At 44.2% G+C, this 18,585-nt stretch overlaps 1 protein-coding gene across 10 annotated transcripts in view; it reads right to left on the reverse strand.

Moving 5' to 3' along the window:
• CC2D2A (coiled-coil and C2 domain containing 2A) overlaps nucleotides 1-18,585 on the reverse strand; it is a 147,977-nt gene that overhangs the window by 87,204 nt on the left and 42,188 nt on the right. For all 10 annotated transcript variants that reach the window (XM_058723055.1, XM_058723054.1, XM_058723047.1 and 7 more), the window contains 3 exons: nucleotides 10,837-10,999; nucleotides 4,963-5,099; nucleotides 3,734-3,865 (listed from right to left, as the gene is read on the reverse strand). In XM_058723055.1, the coding sequence (XP_058579038.1) occupies nucleotides 3,734-3,865; nucleotides 4,963-5,099; nucleotides 10,837-10,999 (432 nt within the window). The remainder of the gene's footprint in view (nucleotides 1-3,733; nucleotides 3,866-4,962; nucleotides 5,100-10,836; nucleotides 11,000-18,585) is intronic.

Genomic DNA, 18,585 nt, shown 5'->3' on the forward strand with positions numbered 1-18,585 from the left:
GAAATCCAGGGTCAGATGCTCAACAGACTGAGCCACTCAGGCACCACTAGTATTAATCTATATTTAATGGTCTCTAACAGAGGTCTTAAATTAGGAACAGTAGAATATTACATTTTTACCAAATACTAATGGGGGATGAATTTGGTCAGTCCTTCTGGGTCAGCATCGAGCCTAAGAGCTCTGAGGCATAAATTCACCAAGGCTCCATTAATGGCCCCAAGAATTGCCAATTCCCAGTTGGCACACTGACTTGGTTTTCCATCACTTGGATGCCAGGGTTAAGCCAGACCCCAGGAAAGCCACTGTTCTGCAGGAGAGACAGCTGAGGAGAGGAATAAGGAGGGGGGTCTCTTCTAGACACATTCAGCTCAGCTGAATAATTTTAATAATATTCAATTTGTACTTTGATTGGGGTGTCCTTGCGTGCCAGCCTCCTGCTCAGTGCTAGGGTTAAGAGAAGAAGAAAACCCCGTCTTTGCCCTTGAGTCACTTTCAGGGGAGTGGGGGAAGGAGAGAGAAGATGCATTAATAACCTGTCAATGAAGCCATTTCTGCCCGTTCATCTCCTTCTCTGCTCGCGCATCATGTCAAAACTCCCAGATGGAAGGTATGTTTGGATAGAGGGCTAAAAATATAGACCATACGCATTTAACGTTTGTTCTTAAAGGCAACCCTGTGACATGGAACAGTGGAAGAACGGGTTTTGGCATTGGACAGATCTGAATAAATGTAGGAAAAGGCAAAAGTTAGGAAGTAAATAAAATTGTGAAAGTACCAATCCAGAAAGAAATGCATGATGTTTTGAATCACTGGAAGTTTCCACAATGACACTCCAAAAAAAGAACGAGGTATACAATTCAACAGCGAACTTAGCAGGTAACGTGTAATGGGGGATCAGAGAGGGGGTATAATATCTCCTCCCTCTAATTTAAAGCCTTCTGCCACCTTCTCACACACTCCAACATATCCTTCATACTTTGCCATGTAACTTTGCTGAAATGGATGGAACAGTAAAGGGAGACTGACCCTCTAAGAAATGACCTTGGGAACCTCCAGTCCCTTTGGATCTCTCCCTTCTCTAACTTCTTTGGCTCCTGTGATGCTGGATGATCAACCCCTTCTTAGTGGAACTATTCTCTTTCCCGACTTCCCCATTTCTGCACGCAAGATGGGAAGATCTCCCGTCTCACAGGCATTGGGAAGAAGCCACCTTGCTTCTCCCCACTGTCCATCCTCATGGCTTCTTCCCCAGAGAGAAGGAAGAATGTGACTAGAGAGCCAGCTGGAGCTCAAGAGCCATTGGTCTGGGTTCTCTGCTGCCCCTTCTTAGCTCTTTTCTGAAAGCCTGCTTACTGGCCTCACGTGTTCTCCTCAGCGGTCCCCATGGTGAACTCACCAGGCTTGTGTCCAGGCGAGGACTTAATTCATGGGAGACGGAACAGGAAGCCCGTCCTGTCTTGGGTTCCCGTGGCATTCTGCTGTCCGGTTGTTCCCATAGTGCGACTGATGCCTGCATCCCTCTCTGACCCTGTGCCATTCCCAGCTTCCCAGCTAGCTGACAATTTCTAAAGCAGACAGGTAAGATTAATTGGCTCCCCTAATACCCCACCCTCCGTATTTACTCTTCTATTTTCTCATTGTAACCCATAGAGTCTCATTATATCAGTGTGCCCTGCTGAAATGGATGGAACAGTGAAGGGAGACTGACATATTGCTGGATATGTGCCCAAGGGGAAGACTATCTCGATCACTAATTAGGTCAAAGATCTGGCGTGGAAACAAACAGATGACAAATCCCTCATGGACAGTGACTTGGGTTTGTGCTTGTTTTGCAAATCTACTCCCATGATCACATTTGTGCACGAAGTAGCCACTCATTAAAACTTGTCTGTAATAACAACAATATTTTATAGAAGTTCACATTTTGTTTTTGTTTTTAGAAAATGTTGATTTATTTATTTTTTTAGCGAGAGAGAGAGGAGGAGCGGGGCAGAGAAAGCGGGAGAGAGAGAATCCCAAGCAGGCTCAGAGCTGTCGGTGCAGAGCTCAACGCAGGGCTCAAACTCACAAACTGAGATCATGACCTGAGCCAAAATCAAAAGTCAGACGCTTAACTGAATGAGCCACCCAGGTGCCCCAGAAATTCGTAATTTTAAATAAAGGGCAGGGGTGCCTGGATGGCTCAGTCTGTTGAGCGTCCGACTTCGGGGCAAGTTATGATCCTGTAGTTTGTGGGTTTGAGCCCTGCATTGGGCTCTTTGCTGACAGGTCAGAACCTGGAGCCTGCTTCAGATTCTGTGTCTCCCTCTCTGCCCTTCCCCCACTCATGCTCTCTCAAAAATAAATAAATGTTAAAAAAATTTTAAAACGGCATACAGTTACATTATCTTAACACTCACAATGATCCTCTGAGGTAGAGAGGACTATTATTGTTCCTATTTTTTAATTAAGGAAATGGGACCCTCCCAAAGTCATGAAGTAGTTGTTAGTAGGGCAGTTCAGATGCCCTGACTTGCATCCATGTCTTTGCTTTACGGAATGATCATTAAATCTCCTCATTCTGTTTCACTGTATCCATGGTGAAATATTACAAACATAAAATTACATGGGTTTCTTTTTTTTTTTTAATTTTTTTATGTTTTTATTTTATTTTGAGAGAGAGACAGAGTGCGAGCAGGGGAGGGGCAGAGAAAGAGGGAGACAGACTCTGAAGCAGGCTCCGGGCTCTGAACTGTCAGTGCAGGGCCTGATGTGGGGCTTGAACTCATGGACTGCGAGATCATGACCCGAGCCAAAGTCGGACGCCCAACCAACCGAGCCACCAGGTGCCCCAAAACTACATGGGTTTCTGAGGGTGGTGATCTTTGCTCAGCAGTTCAGGAAAGCAAGAGTAATATAATTAAACATGTAGGCAGGCAACTCTGTCTGTTTAACACTAGCCAGCACTTACTGAACTCTGATCTAAGCACTCGAATGTACTGTCTCAACGAATCTGCACAATCATCATAGAGGCAGATACTATTATTATGTCCATCCTACAGATGAAGAGATTGTGACCCAGAGAAATTAAGGGCCAAGTTTGCCCTGTGAATGTCAGTGCCAGGACTCAAGTCAAGCTGTTTGCTACCTGGCCTTAAGAAAACACAGTAGAAAGGATTTGCAAGGATAGAAAATCTCCAGTTATATAATAAAGAGACAATGAATGGGAAATAATCCTGCAGCATATGTGAGATGGCAGAGAAAAAGGAAGAAAAATAAAGCCAGCTAACCTGGATACGCAGATAAAGTCACTGACTTAGCCATTCCTACCTGGGAGCTCATTCCTTGTTTGAGAAGCAAGTAGGTGAGCATAGTAGGCTTGTTCTTATATAACACGCTTGCTGTTTGTTCTTTATGTGTGACGTAGAGAAACTTAAACAACCAAAGTACAATGTTATGAACTTAGCACTCCAGGATATCCAAAGAACAAAGCACTTTCAGGCACATTCATGCATTAAAAATGGGGAGGTGGAGGCACCTGGGTGGCTCAGTCGGTTAAGAGTCCGAGTCTTATCTCGACTCAGGTTGTGATCTCACGGATTCGTGAGATCGAGTCCCGCGTTGGGCTCTGAGCTGACAGTGCGGAGCCTGCTTGGGGTTCTGTCTCTCCCTCTCTTTGCCCCTCCCCCGCGTGGGCTTGCCCTCTCTCTCTCTCTCCAAATAAACTTTTTTAAAAAAGGGAAGGTGGGCTTACCTTTTTATACAATGTTTCAAGTTCTGCCCTGAAGTCTTGCTCCTGTGTCAATACCGGTGGTCTTGAAGGAAATGGCTTGATGGGGTTTGGCAGTGCTACGATTCGCCCATCGTCTCCGAACCACCTTCTTCCCTGCAGGTCAAGCAGAGGGATGGACAACATTTTCTTCTTTTTTTTTTTTTAATTTTTAAAAAAATGTTAATTTATTTTTGAGAGAGAAAGAGAAAGAGAGAACGGAGGAGGGGCAGAGAGAGGGGGACACAGAATCCGAAGCAGGTTCCAGGCTCTGAGCTGTCAGCACAGAACCCAACACGGGGCTCAAACCCACGGACTGTGAGATCATGACCTGAGCCAAAGTCAGATGCCTACCTGACTGAGCCACCCAGACGTCCCAACGTCTTCTTCTAACTGGACAGAAAATGGTTTACAAAAGAAACAACACTTGCAAGAAAATTCTGGGTCGACACACACATTTCATGCACTTTCCCCTGTCCCAATAGATCTTTAAAAGCCTCGTTTCTGGGGCACCTGGGTGGCTCAGTTGGTTCAGTGTCAGCTTTGGCTCAGGTCACGATCCTGTGGTTCGTGGGTTCAAGCCCTGCGTCAGATTCTGTGCTGACACCTCAGAGCCTGGAGCCTGCTTCGGATTCTGTGTCTTCCTCTCTCTCTGCCCCTCCCCTGCTCACACACTCTCTCTTTCTCTGTCTCTCTCAAAAATAAACATAAAAAAAATTTTAAATAAAAAAAAATAAAAGCCTCATTTCCATTAGCAACTGAGTCGTCACTAACACCCCCCACAATTAAGATATAGTCCTCACTCCCTTCCAAAAAAGCATTAACAAAAAGCTTACAGGGGTGCTTCAGAAAAAATGTATTTTCTATGCATGAAAAATTGAAGGAAAAAAACCATAGGAGCAAAATAATGGAGAACCTTCTATCCGTGGATGATTAAACATTTCTGTGAATTGCATGAAGGTTGTGGACATCTGACTCAGCAGGAGAATCCCAAGCCCAGCCAACGGAAGATGGGTTTTAAGGGGGGGGAGAGGTTGTGCGGTTTGAGGATCACCAAACGTACTGAGAGACAAATAAAAATATTGAACCACTGTCTACAGGCAGGAGGAAATGAGCATGATGTGACTGTCCCCACAGGAAGAAGCAGCTCCAAGAGTTGCCGGCTGGGGGACAGGGAGGACGGGGGGATGGGGGGACACTGGCTGCGTGCTTACAGGTTCCTGTGTCAGCAACCGGTTCTCCATGATGTTCTGACAGGTGCGAGGCACGTCTGGTCTTGTGCCGATGTACAGGCCTTCGTCTTCCAGATATCTGGGCTGTACGTTCTCGGGAAGCTTTTTATACGTAGGCACTAGATAGGTCAGAAGCAAATAAAAGCAACATTAGTGCCAGCCTAAACATTTGCAGCTGCAATTTGGTGACTTCAAACAACCACTGGAGATTTCATTTAGATTCTTGGAAGCCTCAAATGCTCCATGTTAACTTCTAGAAGCAGAACCAGGGAAAAGAGGAATGTGTTCACCCGTAATATCATGTTGCAGAATCATGAAATAAGTCCACACCTAACTCACCAGTGTGGCAAAGCACGGGACGGCAGTGTTCAAATCAGAGGACCTCCTTCATGGCTCACTGGTGGAGAGAACCAGGGCCGGGCCCTCCTTTGAACTCTTTCCTTCCGTACAAAAGGGATGAGAGTATCTACTCACAAGGTTCTTGGGAGAATGAAATGAGCTAAAGTATGAGAAAATGCTTTGTAAGTTAAGAAGTTTAAAAAAGGAGACAAACTTGAAACAGAGCAGCAAGGGAGGATTTTCTCCGGAGGCGATGCATTTGCACTTGAGGGTTGAGAAGGAAGGAGCTGGGGATGGGGACCTGGGAGTGTGAGTGTCCCAGGGAACAGGGGAGGGGGAGGAACACAGGGCGGACACTGAGTGGGTGGTGAGCAGTGCCGGGCAGTAGGGTGGAGGGAGGGCCTCTCAGGCCACCAGCAGCAGTGGGTTCTGGCCAGGGGGGTGGGTCACCGAAGGCTCTACCTGGGGAGTGACCGAGCAGATTCTCAGTTCTGGAAAGATCCCCGGGCCTGCTTGGGCAGAGTAGGCCAGAGGAGAAGTGAGAAAAGATGGTGCATTTGTGAGGGCCCGGAGCCAATTTGGGAGCTAAGAGGAAAGGTGGAGAATCACTTTTGCTTATAATTACCTCACTCTAAACCTCGCCAAATCCTCGAATCTGCCAATTCTCCTGTGTGTGGCCATTTGGATACTCTGCTTCCCAAACTCCCCCGCAAAAAAGCAACCAATGCCAGTAGTTCTGGAAGAACCTACCTTGGAGTTCTTAGAAAACCTGGGACAAACCACTGTTGTAACCTTTTTTTCTGTTCCCCACCCCTCGCATGGCTAGACGGGGGCCCATCACTAATCCCAGGGGTCTTCAACTCTTTTCAAGGGAACGTTTTTGAGCACTCGCCCACCCTGCATATGCCTATACGTTGTGTACGCATGATCATACTTACAGAATTAGATCAGGGAAGGAAGAGATTAAAAATACGTGTAAGTAGAAGCCTTGACATTGGCTAACACACTCGACTTTGGCAACCGTTCTCCAAACAGTGACAAGAACGACAGCACCAGTAACAGAAATTACTATTATTTCTGATCTCCTGCTATGTGCTGGTCACAGCACAGGTAATTCACTCATGTCATTTCCTCAGTGCTCAAAGGAAAACTAAACGTCCAGGGTCACGTCATAGGAGCGTCTCATTTCCTGCTGACTTCAGGCGAGGCACCCCGGAATAGAGGAGCTCGCTCAAGGTCATACCTTGCGGAGGAGGAGCTGGGGCTGTGTGGCTCCCCGACTCCTGTCGGCTAGGCCAGGGTCACCTCCTCACAGGGCCCCCCCGTGGGCCAGTGCGAGTGGGAGAAGGATCTGTGATTGGATCCCCGCTCAGAGCAGGACCCCCGTGCAGCCGGGACAGTTTAGGCCTCTTCCACGAGCAACCCCCCCCCCCCCACCCCTTGTCTGAGCGGGCCCCTGGGGTGAAACCTCCACTCCCAACCCAGGGGGCTCCAGCGACAGGCCTGGAAGTGAGAGTCCTCTGCACACAGACGCAGGTGAGGAAGTTCCTCCTTGGCTGAGGTTGCTGCAAATGCGTTTCTCCACTCCCCCAAAGGGCATCAGGATGCATTGTGCCAGACGTGTGGCCTCTGCAGCTGGCCACCCCGCTCAGAAACGTGCCTCCCTCACGTCACTAGATTCAAGGTCTTGGACTAGTTCCCTAACTTCTCTGGGCTTCTGCTTTTTCATCTGTAAAATGAAAGAGACGACTTCTCTAGCCCTGGTGTGAGAGCAGATTTGTGGAAACATAGCAAGTGCTTAGAAAGGTGCCTGTTGGCGGGAGAGCACAGGATGCGTTCACTGTTACTATTATGGCAAAGGTGTCAGCTTTGGGCATGTTTCCCAGCTGCTTATTATTATTATTTTTTTAAATCTTTATTTGAGAGAGAGAGAGAGAGAGAGAGAGAGAGAGAGAGACAGTGCGAGAGAGACAGTGCAGGCAGAGGAGGAACAGACAGAGACAGAGACACAGAACCCGAAGCAGGATCCAGGCTCTAAGCTGTCAGCACAGAGCTAGACACCAGGCTCAAACTCACGAACCGTGAGATCATGACCCAAGCCAAAGTCGATGGCTTAACTGACTGAGCCACCCAGGCAGCACACCCCCCCACCCCCACCCTGCGCCATGTCCAACAAATACATTGAACACACGTGATTCAAAATTAACTATCAAAATTAAACAACAATTTATCTTCGGCTGGGCTTTTGATTAGAACTCAGGACATGACAACTGAAAAGAAATCTAGCTTCCAGGTAAGGTAAGGGCAGGACCCCCTTTTCAGTCTCAAGAGGTTCTCAAACCACCCGGCCTTTTCTTTTCTCTTTTCTTTTCTTTATTTTAATTAATTTATTTTATTTTATTTAAATTAAATTAAATTAAATTAATTTTTTATTTTTAAAATTTACATCCAAGTTAGTTAGCATATAGTGCAACAACGTTTTCAGGAGTAGATTCCTTAATGCCTCTTACCCATTTAGCCCATTCCTCCTCCCACAACCCTCTAGTAACCCTCTGTTTGTTCTCCATATTTATGAGTCTATTCTGTTTTGTCCCCCTCTCTGTTTTTATATTTTTGCTTCCCTTCCCTTATGTTCATCTGTTTTGTCTCTTAAAGTCATCATATGAGTGAAGTCATATATTTGTCTTTCTCTGACTAATTTCGCTTAACATAATACCCTCCAGTTCCATCCATGTAGTTGCAAATGGCAAGATTTCATCCTTTTTGATTGCTGAGTAATACTCCATTGTACATATATACCACATCTTCTTTATCCACTCATCCATTGATGGACATTTGGGCTCTTTCCATACTTTGGCTACTGTCGATAGTGCTGCTATAAACATGGGGGTGCACGTGCCCCTTCGAAACAGCACACCAGTATCCCTTGCACAAATGCCTAGTAGTGCTATTGCTGGGTCATAGGGTAGTTCTATTTTTAGTTTTTTGAGGAACCTCCCTACTGTTTTCCAGACTGGCTACACTAGCTTGCGTTCCCACCAACAATGCAAAAGAGATCCTCTTTCTCCGCATCCTCACCAACATCTATTGTTGCCTGAGTTGTTAATGTTAGCCATTCTGACAGGTATGAGGTGGTATCTCATTGTGGTTTTGATTTGTATTTCCCTGATGATGAGTGATGTTGAGCATTTTTTCATGTGTTGGTTGGCCATCTGGATGTCTTCTTGGGAGAAGTGTCTATTCATGTCTTTTGCCCATTTCTTCACTGGATTGTTTTCTGGGTGATGAGTTTGATAAGTTCTTTGTAGATTTTGGATACTAATCCTTTATCTGATACGTCATTTGCAAATATATTCTCCCATTCTGTCAGTTGCCTTTTAGTTTTGCTGATTGTTTCCTTTGCTGTGTAGAAGCCTTTTATTTTGGGGATGAGATCCCTGTAGTTCATTTTTACTTTTTTTCCCCTTGCCTCTGGAGACGTGTTGAGTGAGTAAAGAGTTGCTGTGGCCCAGGTCAAAGAGGTTTTTTTCCTGCTTTCTTCTCGAGGATTTTGATGGCTTCCTGTCTTACATTGAGGTCTTTTATCAATTTTGAGTTTATTTTTGTGTAAGGTGTAAAAAAGTGGTCCCAGTTCATTCTTCTGCATGTCACTGTCCAGTTTTCCCAGCATCACTTGCTAAAGAGACTGTCTTTATTCCATTGGATATTCTTTCCTGCTTTGTCAAAGATTAGTTGGTCATATGTTTGTGGGTCCATTTCTGGGTTCTTTATTCTGTTCCATTGATCTGAGTGTCTGTTTTTGTGCCATGCCATTTTAATTTTTAAAAAATATTTATTTACTTATTTTTGTGAGAGAGGGGGAAAGCACAAGCAGTGGAGGGGCAGAGAGAGAGAGAGACAGACAGACAGACAGACAGACAGAATCCGAAGCAGGTTTCAGGCTCCGAGCTGTCAGCACAGAGCCCGATGTGAGGCTTGAACTCACGAACTGCGAAATCATGATCTGAACCGCAGTGGGACGCTCAAATGACTGCGCCACCTAGGCACCCCCGCCCTGCCATTTTAAGTGTGAACTACCAGTTAAGTAACTGGGGAGGTCCCTCAGGCACTCTCAGGAGGAAATAAAATTCCAGGTGAGAAAAGAGCAAAGGGAAGCCCAGGCCAGAAACTCAGCAAGGGGCAGTCACTAGGAGTTAATCCAGTGGTCCTGGCTCCAATACCCTTAACCATTCCCGACCTCCACCTCCCTGAGGTGAGGAACCTCAGCCAACCTGCTTTGCAGCTCCCTCAGAACGCTCACGTGATAACATCCTTTTGCATGACAGTGACATGCCTGGTGGCTGGGGGCTCCTGGAGAGTCTCAGGCTGGTCTGGCGGGCAGGCTTGTGAGTAGAAGGTTGGGACTTTCAACAGCCGTGCCCTCCATCCCACCTCTGGGAGAGGAGAGGGACTACAGATTTCATTAATGGCAGTGATTTGGTCTACAATGATCGTGTCTATGTAAGAAGCCTCCATAGACGTCCTAAGTGAAGGGGTCTGAAGAGCTGCCTGGTTGGCGAATGTGCGGAGGTGCATGGAAGCTCCGTGTCCCCCACCTTGTGCCTTGCCCTGTGAATCTCTTCACGTGTGTGCTCTCTCATATCCTTTCTTACATGATCAACCAGCAAGTAGAAGTATTTCTCTGACTACTATGCACCTGTTACAGCAAATGATCAAAGCTGAGGAGGGGGTCACGGAGCCCCCAGTTTGTGGCAAAATCGAGCACAAGTGTGGGTAACGTGGGGACCCACTACTTGAGGCTGGTGTCTGAGGTAGACAGTAGTCTTGTGGGGCCAAGCCCTTATTTGTGGGGTCTGCGTTAGCCCCAGGCAGGTAGTAAGCTATAGGATATCTGGCTGGTGTTGGAGAGTTGGTCGGTGTGGGAAGAAACCCATACATGTCTGGTCACAGAAGTGTTCTAGAAAGGTTGAGTGGGTAGAGGACGAAGCAGAGAGGGTTTCCTTCTCACAGCCCGAATCTCAGAATCTCGGAGTCTCACATGTTCTCCGTCCCCAGCACAGGTTGCTGATTTGATGCGGGGACCCCCACAACATACTGGGCATTTTCTCATGTTCTTTATTTTAGTTTCACCTGAAGGCATTTCTTCTTTTTGTTTTTAAAGTTTATTTTTTTATTTTGAGAGAGACAGAGACAGTGCAAGTGGGGGAGGGGCAGAGAGAGAGAGAGAGAGGGAGAGAGAGAGGAAGAGAGAGAGGGAGACAGAGAATCCCAGGCAGGCTCTGTGCTGTCAGCTTGGAGCCCAATGTGGGGCTCCAAGCTACGAAACTGTGAGATCATGACCTGAGCCGAAACCAAGGGTCGGATGCTTAACTGACCAAGCCACCCAGGGGCCCAAAAAGGTATTTCTTGATTACTAACTCAGATTAGAAATTGGGCATCCTCAGACACCAGCCATATTTCATCTGAAGGAAAACGAAGATGTCCACGCTGAGCAAGAAGGCAAAAAAAGGCAGGTACCTGTCAGCCTGCTGGGCACGAACAGGAGTTCTTTTTCCATCTGTAGTCGGACGTGGGCACTTTCATAATCTGCAGGTCTGACTGCCACAAAATCCGCAGCTGTGTGATCTAAGCCCCACAGAAAAGCCTCGGCCTCTGTAGCACTAATCAGCAATTGTTCATCCTGCAGCGGATTAAACAGATGGAAAAAGATCCGCTGATTACTAGTTTACTTAGAAAAATAATAATGACATTAAACTCATCAAACAATGTATCTTATAATAAAGTTACCTTTTCCTTTTGTTTATCTGTAAAAAAAAAATTTTTTAACGTTTATTTATTTTTTGAGAGACAGAGACAGAGAATGAGCTGGGGAGGGGACAGAGAGGGAGGGGGAGTCACAGATTCCAAAACAGGGTCTAGGCTCCAAGTTGTCAGCACAGAGCCCTATGCAGGGCTCGAACTCACCAACCGTGAGATCATGACCTGAGCCAAATTCAGCTGCCTAAACGACGGAGCCACTCAGGGGCCCCATCCTTTTGTTTATCTTTTTAAATGTCTATTTATTTATTTTTGAGAGACAGAGAGCGAGGGAGAGAACGAGCACAAGCAAGGGGGAGGAGCAGAGAGGGAGGAAGACACAGAATCGGAAGTAGGCTCCAGGCTCTGAGCTGTCAGCACAGAGTCTGACACAGGGCTTGAACTCATGAACTGCGAGATCATGACCTGACCCGAAGTCGGATGCTCAACCGACTGAGCCACCCAGGCACCCCCGTTTATCTTTTTTAAATTAAGAAATTTTTTTGTGTACCTTTTTTAAAATTTGTTTTTTAAATGTTAATTTATTTTTGAGAGAGAGAGAGACAGCACGCGTGAGTTGGGGAGAGGCAGAGAGAGGGGAACAGAGGATCTGAAGCAGGCTCTGCACTGACAGCACAGAGTCCGATGTGGGGCTTGAACCCAAGAACTGTGAGATCATGACCTGAGCTGAGGTCGGACGCTCAATCCACTGAGCCACCCAGGCGCCCTGTTTATCTTTTTTTTTAAATGAAGGCCTAAAGCTGTCTGGCCTTTCATATTTAACAGGTGGGTTTTTTGTCTTTCACTACTCCACGTACTTGGGAAATGTCAAAATCAGAACGGGCTGAAGACAGAAGGCGTGTGCTGGGCAAAGCTACTGAAGTCTCAACAATTCTGGCCTCCTCTGATGGCATGCATTCTTCCACATTTACTTAAGTACTTGGGCCCAGAAGTTATGTAGTATGTTAACCTTCCAACCGGCACGGACCCCAGGACACAACATGGACAGCTGTGTCCACACTCTGCTCAGGCTACTGGGTCTTGCCTCCCAGCTCCCTGCATTGCCTGCCTGCCTTCGGGGAGCTTACCTATCGTTCTTTTTTTAAAAAATTTTTTTAATGTTTATTTATTTTAGAGAGAGAGAGGGACAAAAAAAGAGAGACAGAGCACGAGTGGGGGAGGGGCAGGGAAAGACAGAGACACAGAATCCAAAGCAGGCTCCAGGCTCTGGGCTGTCAGCACAGAGCCCCACGCGGGGCTCGAACCCATGAACCATGAGATCATGGCCTGAGCTGAAGCTTAACCGACTGAGCCACTCAGACACCCGACCTTATCTACTGTTCTAATCCTTGTTTTTCTCACCCATCAGATGGCGATATTTAACAGAGCTTACCTCATAGGGTTTTGTGAGAATTATCGGACTTAGAATTCGTAAAAATTCTAAGTACTGGGTCTGTAATCACAAATGTTCGCTGAAGCATATTAATTTTGTTTGTGTAGTTTCCAAATTTTTTCTCCTTTTCTTTCTTCCTCCTCTCTTTCTCCACCTTACTTTTCTCCTTCTTCTCTTTCTCCTCCCCCACTTTTCTTTTTTTAAATTGAAGCCCGGTGCCCATTAATGAACAATATCTTTAAAAATGTTTATTTAAAGATAAATAATTTAAAGATAATGCAAGGGAGGGGCAGAGAGGCAGACAGAGAGGGAGACACAGAATCTAAAGCAGGTTCCAACTGTCAGCACAGAGCCCGACATGGGGCTTGAACCCCCAAGCCGTGAGATCATGACCTGAGCTGAAGTCAGATGCTTAACTGACTGAGCCACCCAGGCGCCCCCTAAGCAACATCTTTTAAAATCCCGTGGAGATTTGCACAGGTGGTTGCCTGGTTACCTGCCTCTTAATATTTCTTCCCAAATATACACAACAATGAGAAGGGGAAGTGAATCTACGTGGTGACCAAGCTCTCAGCGCAACTTGAAGACAGAGAATTCCAAAATCGTCAAAAAAGTAAAAAAAAGAAAAAAGTGCCCTAATTTCAGTGTGTGACGTTTCTCGCTTGTGCCCCTCTTCTGCTTCGCGGTGAGCAGAGACAGACTGAGAAATACGGCAGAGAAGACAGAAAAGAAGAGCTACAAATAATCCACAACCTCTGCCAGAAAGACTAAATCCACCTTGAGCATAAAAATACTGAGGAAGGGTCTGAGCAGACAAGAGCGCGCATGGAGTACGAGGACGGGGCCTCACCTTGCACACGATTTCAAAGGGCAGTTTTAGGAACACGTCGCTTCCAGGGGAGAAACACGCAAAAGAGAGGAGAGGTGGCTTTTGGAGACAAGTGTCATGATTTCAGAAGCCTACAAATCTGTTGCCAGTCCTGCTTCCAGAAGCGGACCCTGGTTCTCCTCCCGTTCTGGGGGCGCTGCACTCAATGAATTCCTTCCAAGAGCAGGATTACGAGTACAGGTATGTAGCTTCTGGCTCTAGGTCAGGAAAGGGCACCGTGGCTTCCTCCTTGTTTCCTCCCGGATACGTGCTTTGGGGGAAATCCGCTGTCATGTCATGAGGACACTCAAGCAGCTTTGTGGGGAGCCTCTGAACTGAGGCTTCCCGCCAGCAGCTCTCGCCGGGCAGAAGAATAAACCACCTTGGGAGCAAACCCTCCTGCTTAGTCAAGTTTCCAAATGATTGCGTTCTTGGCCTCGTCTGCAACCTCCAGAGACATCCAGAGTCAGAACAAGCTGAATACTGATTTGTAAACCAATTAGTATGGAACAAGCTTCTGTAAGCCTAGGTAAAAAATTCCATTTTGATTCTGTTGCTTGTGTTTTGGTATCATCTCCAAAAACTCACTACCAGCCCCCATGTCAAGGGGCTTTTTTTGTATTTTTTTTTTTTCCTAGGAGTTTCGTGGTTTCGGGTCTTACATTTAAGCCTTTAATCCATTTTGAGATATGGGTCCACTTTCATTCTTTTACATGTGAATATCTAATTATCCTAGCACCATTTATTGAAGAGACTGTCTTTTCTTCACTGAGTATTCTTGGCTCCCTTGTCAAATTAAAAAAAAGTTTGTTTTGAATGTTTGTTTATTTTTGAGAGAGAGAAAGACAGCATGAGCGGGGGAAGGGAGAGAAAGAGGGAGTCACAGAATCTAAAGCAGGCTCCAGGCTTCGAGCTGTCAGCACACAGCCTGACATGGGGCTCGATCCCACAAACTGTGAGATCATGACCTGGCTTAAAGTCTGATGCTCAACAGACTGAGCCACCCAGGCGTCCCTCCCTTGTCAAATATTAGTTGACCATATATGCTTGGGTTTATTTCTGGACTGCCCATTCTATTCCATTGACCTATTTGTCTGTTTTTAATGCCAGTACCATGCTGTTTTGATGACTATAAGCTTTATAATATGGCTTGAAATCAAAGAGTGATGCCTCCTGTTTTGTTCTTCTTTCTCAGGATTACTTTGGCTTTTTGCATCTTTTGTGGTTCCACATAAATTTTAGGAGTGTTTTTTTCTACTTCTGTAGCAAGTGTCATTGAAACCTTTATAGAGATTGTATTGAATCTACAGATGGCTTTTGGTAGTAGTCACATTTTTTAAATTTTTTTTTTTTTTCAATGTTTTTTATTTATTTTTGGGACAGAGAGACACAGAGCATGAACAGGGGAGGGGCAGAGAGAGAGGGAGACACAGAATTGGAAACAGGCTCCAGGCTCCGAGCTGTCAGCACAGAGCCCGACGCGGGGCTCGAACTCACAGACGCGAGATCGTGACCTGGCTGAAGTCGGCCGCTTAACCGACTGCGCCACCCAGGCGCCCCAAGTAGTCACATTTTAATAATATTAACTCTCCCAATCCATGAACATGTGATAGCTTTACATTTGTTTGTATCTTTGATTCCTTTCATTACTGTCATACTTTTCAGAGTACAGGTCTTTCATTTGCTTAGTTAAATTTATTCCTGAGTATTTTAGTGTTCTTGATACTATTGTAAATGGGATCAATTTCTTTATTTCTTTTTCAGGAAACTTATGGCTACTGTAAAGAAACACTACCGATTTTTGTATGTTAACTTTGTATGTTGCAACTTTACTAAATTCATTGATTAGGTCTCCCAATTTTTTAGTTGAGTCGTCAGGATTACGTCTGTAGGGCACCTGGGTGGCTCAGTCGGTTAAGCTTCCAACTTCAGTTCAGGTCATGATCTTGCGGTTCGTGAGTTCAAGCCCCACATTGGGCTTTGTGCTGACAGCTCAGAGCCTGGAGCCCATTTTGGATTCTGTGTCTCCCTCTCTCTGTCTGCCCCTCCCCTGCTCATGCTCTATCTCTCTTTTCTTCAAAAATAAATAAACATTAAAAAAATTAAGAAAAAAAATCATAGCATCTGCAAGTAGAGACAATTTTACTTTTTTTTTTTCCAATTTGGATACTTTTTATTTCTTTTTCTTGCCTGATGGCTCTAGCTAGCCTTCTAGTACTATGTCGAATAGGAAAGGTAAGCGTGGGCAGCATCATCTTGCTCCTGATCTTAGAGGAAAAGCTTTCAACTTTTCACCATTGAGTATGATGTTAGCTGTGGGCTTGTCATAGATGGCCTTTATTACATTGAGGTACATTCCTTCTATGCCTAATTTATGAGTTTTTATCATGAATGTTTTAGATGTAACTTTGAAGTGTTTAGACCTCTTCTATACAATGTTTATGCACTCAAATGTAGAGAGGATTATGCCATTTTGCAAAGACTATGTTAAAAAGACAGCTTTCCTAGAGCCCAACTGTCCATCGATGGATGAATGGATAAAGAAGATGTGGTATATATATACAACGGAGTATTACTCAGCAATCAATAAGAATGAAATCTTGCCATTTGCAACTACGTGGATGGAATTGGAGGGTATTATGCTAAGTGAAATTAGTCAGAGAAAGACAAAAATTATATGAGGACTTTAAGAGACAAAGCAGATGAACATAAGGGAAGGGAAACAAAAATAATATAAAAACAGGGAGGGGGACAAAACAGAAAAGATTCATAAATATGGAGAACAAGCTAAGGGTTACTGGAGGGGTTGTGGGAGGGGGGATGGGCTAAATGGGTAAGGGGTAGTAAGGAATCTACTCCTGAAATCATTGCTGCACTATATGCTAACTAATTTGGATGTAAATCTAAAAAATAAAAGTAAATAAAATAATAAATAAATAAATAAATAAATAAATAAATAAATAAATATTTTTCTTAACGTGTAATTTGAATCTAAATCATGAGAAAATATCAGACAAACTCAAGTTGAGAGACTTATTTAAAATAACTAGCTAGTATTCTTGAAACTTGTCAACGTCAAGAAGGATAAAGACAGACTGAGGAACTTTCCCAGATGGGTGGAGACCAAGGAGATATGAAGCCTCAAAGCAACATAGGATCCTGGACCACAAAAAGACAATTGTCAAAATTTGAATCAGGTTTGTAGATTAAGGTATTTTTATCAATATTAATCTCCTGGTTTTAATAGTTTATGACAGTAATTTGTTTATATTTGGGGAAGCTGGGTGAAGGGTGTATGGAAACTGAGTAACATTTCTGTAATTCTTTTGGAAATACAAAATTATTCTAAATAAAAGCTATTTGCCTCCAAAAAAAAAAAAGACAGCTTTCCTTCATATTAATCCTCTCAATTTTACTCCTTCCCACTTCCAAAAAGAAACAAAAACAAAAACAAAAAACACACCAGAATAATCAGAATAGGTGCTCCTGATTTGGAAATTCCAAATAATTCAACTGGAAAAGGTACCTTCATGCTCTAAATTTGCTCTTACAATTTTCTGTAATCAAGGTCCTTAGAATTAAAAGGTGTTTGAATTAAAAATTTGTATAAAATCTAGCAATTCATCAAAATGCCCTAGAAATAGATTCTAATCACCATCATTACATAATGACAAACATTTCTAAACGCTTCAACTTTTGCAGCAAATGCCACCAGAGACATTAAGTTGCACTCATGTATCAGATATAAGTACCAAACTATATGTGCATTTCAAGTTTGCAAGGCACCCATGTACTTAAAATGTGTATGGAGACTTACTGTATGGCTTTGCTGCTTTATTGGAGGATGTTAATCTTACGGTACTTCTCCACCCAACGGTAGGCAGACATCTTGCTCCAAGGGGCTTTAGATAGCTGCCACTAAATTATTTTAATTGCTGTCTTGAAGTTAACAAGTGTTATAATGAAATAATCTACCTGATGCTAAATAAAGGTTTTAGAATGTCCCCCTACCCCAAAGGAATTTTGTCAAATGTTTTTCCTGTATCTGTTAGGATTTCCTTTTTAAAACTTTTTATGTATGTATGTATGTGTGTATGTATGTATGTATGTATGTATGTATTTATTTATTTATTTATTAAAAAAGGCTTTATAATGTCTCCCCTCCCCACCCAAAAAAAATTGGAGTTTTGTCAAATGTTTTTTTCTGTATCTATTAGGATTTCCTTTTTAAAACTAGAATTTCCTTTTTAAAACAAAACTAAAAGGCAACCAACGGAATGGGAAAAGATATTTGCAAAAGACATATCAGACAAAGGGCTAGTATCCAAAATCTATAAAGAGCTCACCAAACTCCACAACCAAAAAACAAATAATCCAGTGAAGAAACGGGCAGAAAACATGAATAGACACTTGCCCAAAGAAGACATCCAGATGGCCAACAGGAACATGAAAAGATGCTCAACGTCGCTCCTCATCAGGGAAATACAAATCAAAACCACAGTGAGATATCACCTCATGCCAGTCAGAGTGGCTAAAATGAACAAATCAGGAGACTATAGATGCTGGCGGGGATGTGGAGAAACGGGAACCCTCTTGCACTGTTGGTGGGAATGCAAACTGGTGCAGCCACTCTGGAAAACAGTGTGGAGGTGCCTCAAAAAATTAAAAATAGATCTACCCTATGACCCAGCGATAGCACTGCTAGGAATTTACCCAAGGGATACAGGAGTGCTGATGCATAGGGGCACTTGTACTCCAATGTTTATAGCAACACTTTCAACAATAGGCAAATTATGGAAAGAGTCTAAGTGTCCATCAGCTGATGAATGGATAAAGAGATTGTGGTTTATATACACAATGGAATACTACGTGGCAATGAGAAAGAATGAAATATGGCTTTTTGTAGCAACGTGGATGGAACTGGAGAGTGTTATGCTAAGTGAAATAAGTCATACAGAGAAAGACAGATACGTTTTCTGTCTTATGTGGATCCTGAGAAACTTAACAGAAGACCATGAGGGAGGGGAAGGAAAAGAAAAAAAGAGGTTAGAGAGGGAGTGAGCCAAACCATAAGAGACTCTTAAAAACTGAGAACAAACTGAGGGTTGATGGGGGATGGGAGGGACGGGAGGGTGGGTGAGGGGTATTGAGGAGGGCACTTGTTGGGATTAGCACTGGGTGTTGTATGGAAACCAATTTAGCAATAAAT

This window comes from Neofelis nebulosa, chromosome 3 (genome assembly GCF_028018385.1).
Source record: "Neofelis nebulosa isolate mNeoNeb1 chromosome 3, mNeoNeb1.pri, whole genome shotgun sequence".
NCBI classification, from domain to species: domain Eukaryota; kingdom Metazoa; phylum Chordata; class Mammalia; order Carnivora; family Felidae; genus Neofelis; species Neofelis nebulosa.